Source organism: Humulus lupulus, chromosome 6, assembly GCF_963169125.1.
Source record: "Humulus lupulus chromosome 6, drHumLupu1.1, whole genome shotgun sequence".
NCBI lineage: Eukaryota > Viridiplantae > Streptophyta > Magnoliopsida > Rosales > Cannabaceae > Humulus > Humulus lupulus.
In genome coordinates, this window is record NC_084798.1 from 57,054,869 (window position 1) to 57,060,952 (window position 6,084).

At 31.4% G+C, this 6,084-nt stretch overlaps 1 protein-coding gene across 2 annotated transcripts; it reads right to left on the reverse strand.

The window, feature by feature from the left end:
- Positions 1-1,187: 1,187 nt before the first annotated feature.
- On the reverse strand, positions 1,188-5,687 carry LOC133782188 (uncharacterized). Of its 2 annotated transcripts, none has more exons than XM_062221403.1 (3): positions 5,498-5,687; positions 4,050-4,250; positions 1,188-1,436 (listed from the first exon to the last, which is right to left on the reverse strand). In XM_062221403.1, exons 1-3 carry the CDS (start codon positions 5,606-5,608, stop codon positions 1,338-1,340), a joined length of 411 nt encoding a protein of 136 aa, XP_062077387.1. In that variant the 5' UTR covers positions 5,609-5,687; the 3' UTR covers positions 1,188-1,337. The 2 variants fall into 2 exon arrangements, with proteins under 2 accessions (XP_062077387.1, XP_062077388.1); XM_062221404.1 differs by lacking the exon at positions 1,188-1,436 and adding an exon at positions 3,071-3,295 and having other exon boundaries at positions 5,498-5,680.
- Between the last annotated feature and the right edge of the window lie 397 nt (positions 5,688-6,084).

Genomic DNA, 6,084 nt, shown 5'->3' on the forward strand with positions numbered 1-6,084 from the left:
ATAGTTATTATTATTGGGTACATAAAAAGTAATTTGTTAATTGTCATTACAAGAAAAGTTTTTAACTATTCAATTTCAAAATTATATTTTTTTTAAAAACGAAATATTATAAATTCATCATTTAATAAGTATTTTTTAAATTATTTTTTAAAAAATTCAAAATTTTATTAATGATTCATTTAATAAGTTTATTCAAAATTCTCACTTATACGTTATTGCTAATTTTATTAATATGTGATTTATTTCAATAAGTTTATTCTATTCATTTTCATTTTAGTAATGTAATATTTTGAACTAAAACTCAAAAAATATTTATTAGAATTTAATACATTAAAGAAATTAAAATTATATATTCCCAATAACAAAAAATTTTAAACTACTACATTGAAAATTAAATAAACTTATTCCAAATAACAATAATATTAAAATTATAATAAAAATTAAACAAAAAGCAACAATAATATTGTATTTAATACATAAAATTGAAATATATATAAATTTAAACTCCATATCTACTTGATTATTGATTCCATTAGTACTACCAATGATGTCCTCGTTGTGATCTTTAGGTCTTTGAGATACTGTTGTACAAAATTTCAGATAACTAGATAATGAAGATAATGTTTCATAAAATAAAATTATGAAATTAAATAAAATACACTAACCAAACAAGGACATAGTTTATGGATAAGATTATTTAAACCATTTAACCTAAGTCTAGATTCAATAATTTTTGTAACCAAAATATTTTACAAACTAATAACTATTGTGAGCAAAGTATTTACTTTTCTTGCCCCAACCTTTTAAAAAAAACCTAATTTAAAAATAATTAATATTAAATAAATAATACATACACATTTTACATGGCAGGAGAATTTGAAGGTTCCTTTTGTTTACATCTCATGGTATATTTATAGTCATTGCATCATCATCCCTCTTCAAGTGTGACAAAACTCCATGAGGGAATAGGAACATTATCATCTACCTCATCTACACATACGCGGTTTTCATATTCCTATATTTTACCTAGGAAAAAAATTTACAAAAAAATAAAATTCCAAGTTTCGAATATAACGCCCTACTAATCCAGGACCATTACACTATGTGTTTAAAAATAGTGCTTAACTCGCCTTAATTCATTAAGCGAGTCATTTAGACTCAAAAGTGTAATTGAAATGAAACCGTGGTTTAGGTATTAAAATTTTTAGTCAAATGATTAAACTTTTCATTAAATATTTAATAATTTACATGGAATCCCTAAAAGGTTTATCAACAGACAATTACATTTAGAGTTTACAAAAATAGTTGACCTAAGTGACAAAAATTGGACTTATACCCTAAGTCCTTTCAAATCCCTCGACCGTGGTGGCCAAATATGTAAGTGCCGCTCCAAAGCCCTCAAACTCATGGCTGGTCGATATTTCCTTTGCCCTTACCTGCACCATAGAACAACCGTGAGCCAAGACTCAACAAGAAAACCCAACATGGCGTAATAAAATAACCAATCAAACATAAACAATAAAAAACATGCTTCACAGATAATAGATGAACTCATCTCAGTATACAAGCAATTTACGTGGCCTATGCCGAGTGAAGTGCCTCTCCCGGCCCTAAGCCTATGACCATATGTCGAGTGAGTGTGTACAACACTCCACAGTAGTCTTGCGCCATCACAACCTACATTCCGCATGTATTTCCGAATATGGCCTATGGCGATCAATCACAATCATACATAATGCAATCAATGCAACAAACACATATATAATGGGGTATGCCACCCCAACTCATCTTAAACAAACAGTTATAACCGTTACATATTAACATTGGGGCCTATGCCCTGCTCTATGTGGATATGCCAGTTTTCTTAACTTTATTCCAGTAATAATGGCAAAACGACCCAAGTGCAATCTTGTTCAAGCGTCTTTAGTCAAACCTAAACAAAATCGATTAACACCAAACTTAGTTTATAATTATGACTCCAAAATAATCACATCTAAACTTGGATTAGGTTCTAGGACTGTAGAGATTTTCACAAGCTTCCCAACCATGTATAGAACATCCAAATCTGATATTGGGGTCAAAAGTTATGATCTAAATACAAAACCCAAAAACTGTGACCTAAAACAGGGTTGGCGCCGAGGCGTCTAAAGGAAATCTATTTTGAGCTGCGGCGCCCTCCTAAAGGACCACGATGCCACTAAAGCCAGAGAGCAAACCCTACTCAAGTGGAAACGCATCCGCACCGTGACGCCCACCCACTAGGGCCACGACCCCACCGCGATAAACCCATAAATCTGTGTTTTCTTGCAATTTTAAGAACACCAATTCACACAAAAAGACCCAAAATTCAGTCCAATAAGGTACCAAATCTGCAAATATGTACCACAAATCAGTTCAATACCCCATATACCATAACCCAACATCACAAAACATACCAAAAACACTTGAAAGCCAAACTTTGCAAAATTGCTTAATCTAACTCAAACTTGCCCCAATCCAAAATTTCAAGCTGGAATTCATGGCTGCCATAACAAATTTAGGATTTAAAACAATAAACCTAATCCTAACCTCAATATACATACCCCAATGATCTAAACTCCTCAATTTCAAAATTCAAACCAAAACCATCAAAAACTTAAGAACACATGTGGAACTAAAACAAAATTTCAAAGCAAAAGCTCCATACCTTGTTGTAATTCGAATTCCTATGTAATAGGTTCACTCCTAGCAGCTAAAAATCCCCGATTTGAACTTGTTTCCCTTAAACTCCTCAAGACTCAAGAGTTGGCATCTTCACTTTGGACCACAAAGGAGAGGATGGAAGAAGAATTAGCTAGAGAATGAAAATGAGAGTTTCTAACGTGGGAGAGAGAAAACATCTCAGCACATAGCATTGCTAGCCTTAAAGTCAAAGGACCATTGTGCCCCTACCTTCAATTAGTCCCTTACTAAGTTTCAAATAGAATCCGATATTTTTTGATGAGATGGTAAGATATTTTTATAAATAAAATTTTGTAGATGATTTTTGTAATTATTTTATATTATATATAATTGTAAAGATGCCTAAAAAAAAGCCAAAGAAAAAAGCTCTTTCATAAAAGCTTAATAATGACATTATCATTACAATGAAAGATATTGGCATCCAAATATTTAAATAAAAATTACAACTTTAAAGGAAAGATCAATCCACAATCCAGCTTCAAGACACGGTTTAGGGCTTTAGAATTCCACATAAATGTTACTCAAGACAAGGGTGTTTTCAAAATGTCGAGCCATTAAACCCAAAGAACGGTCGCTGCAACAAAACATGAGTCATGGATGGACAAATGGAAATAACAGAATTATACAGAAAAAAACTGCAAGAAGATGATCAAACTCGCACACAATGACAATTACAAGTAATGTTAAGTTTCTTCCTCTAAGCATTTGAGACATATCAATCAGTTTAATCCACTTCAATATATCAACTTACCATTTTGTAAAACTATCAAATTAAGTATTCATACGTATTCACATAAGATAGATTCATGCGATAATAGCCTTTTTTTTTCTTGGTCTTTGGGATCACAACCTTTTTAAATTTACAAATATGATGGTTTTTTTTATAAAAAGGTAACCGTGTGGATTACGAATGAATTTTGATTAAACTTGCAGCTTAGTGTTCTGCTTGGAGGCATGCATTTTTGTTGGTATTCCTCTTTCATTCTAGAAATTTATATATATATATATATATATATATATTCTGTTTCTTCTTCTCCTCCTATATTTATTAAGTTCAGCTTTAATTGCAGAATTTTTAATTTGTAAAGAAGTTTAGACTAAATCCAGCTAAATAGACTAAGATTTACAAAGAGATTGCAAACAACTAAAAAATTTGTAAAAAAAAATACCAAGCATTACTTTGTGAAAATTGTCTTTTTTTTTCTTTTGTCATCAAAATTGTATCGTTGGAAAATTGTCCCAGTGACCCAGAATGAAATTGACAAAATATGTATACAAAGATAAAATTGAAGGAAAAGACCATGACAGAACAAATAAATTAAACATACCTGAACATCATAAAATTTGATATAGAAGCGAGAACTGTCTATGGACAGCTTAATTTGCAGAATTTCTGCAATAGTTGAACTCAGTTTTCCATTGACACTAGGTCCAAGGCCCCCAATGGAGATCAATTCCCCATAAGCAGCTGGTTCTTCAGTGCCAGCAAATGCAATCGGCACTCCCCCATTCATCAAAATCATCACATACTGAACAATTAGAAAAGAAATTATATGAATACATTTTGTAAGGTAAGCACTACATAAGGAAATAAGAGTTGCTCCAAGAAGGTGCACAATAATGTGACAAAGTTAGTCAATGATGGGGTCTACTGTAAAGATAAAACTGGACCAAGTGTTCCATACAAAATGTAGGCACACTATATTTTAATAGTTTCACAGAGAAATCCACCTCTCTGCCACACAGAAAAGGAAAACATAGAAAAAGATTTCATATTGACAAAGACATGTTTTGCTAGCGGTATATAGAATAAGATATTATCGATTTGTGGTTAGTATAATGAACATTAAAAAGTATTCCAATTCTTAGAAATCTACCATGTTGTCAATATTAGAAGTTGTTATAATGAAACTTAAAAGCCTACTAAGCTTTTGCTACTACGAAGCAAGTTACACTTCTTCCTAGTTCTTACCTCATAGTCGTAGACCAACTAAATATGAACCACCACATGCTTTCAGGCGTGTATCTTTAGAATTAATTTTGGACCTCACTAGAATTGACATATATATATATATATATAACAAGTATTTCTGACCAGATGATACTTAAAATGAATGTATATATATTTTTTCAATTTAAATCAAACATCATAGAAGTTCTTAGCACAGTGTAGGTGACAATATAATAACTATGCTCCAAAATAAAGCATTTGAAAGCTATCTTGCAGTATGTTCTAGTTTTCTGTCTTACAAAGATTGTGTTATTCAGGAAAAGAACCAAGGAGAAAGAAATAGAAACATAACACGACATACAAGAACTTAGAGCAACAGATACCTTAGGTTTTTTGTAATCACAAGTTGACCCGAAGCTTACAGAAGTCAGGAAACTTTTAAATACTGAAAAGGTATTGAGGCTTTGTTTAGAACTAAAGTTTTGTCAGAGAAAAATGACTAGGAACAAAAATATATTTTCCTAGAATTCGATGAAATACATTTTAATCTTTTCTCTTTTAGAATAGATCTATAAAGTTCTAAAATCTATAAAATTACATTTAATTGAACTTCTACCTTAACCAGTTAGAATTAATTTTCATTTCCTTCCTAAAATCTAAGTTCAGAACAAGGGATATTGAAATGAAACTTGCAAACAAGCCTAAAACGAAGCATTAAAATTAACTCAGGCATTTCATCTAACAGCTTGTGGTCACAACAAAATGAACATACGAATATTACATACATATATACATGTGTGTGTACATACAAGAAGAGATGCTTACAGATTCAGGTTTGCCAATGATTTTAGCAACAGCTCTGGTGGCGTCCTTTAGAATGTCAGAGGCGACGACTGCGTCGACTGGGACATTCGTGAAGAGGTTCAAGGTCGGCATTTTACACTGGCTCTCTCAGAGCTAAAGATTAAGGCTTGTACTTAAACCACATTTGAAGATAACATGTCTACCACGCTTCAACTTTTTCTAATTGAGTTTTTCCAATAATAATAAAACTTTCCTTATATTTCTGCTAAATTAGAAAGTTCACCAAACATGTTATTTTTTTTAAATTGAAAAAACCATATATATATATAAACATTTATATATATATATATATATGAAAATTCTCCTATATGGGCTTCACTTTAAGCTTTATCGGTGGGACTCCCAGTGTTCTCGACCCGCAAACAGTTTTCGACCCGATTTTTTTTATGACCGTGTATATTGTAGCTATTTAGAGCATCTTGCAAATTTTTAGAAAATTCTGAATAGTTTACAATACCGAAAACTAAGTTCAAACATGTTGTTGTACGCTTGACTAATTTTTTTTATGCGCGTAGAAAGCAACATGTTTAAACATAGTTTTCGATAAT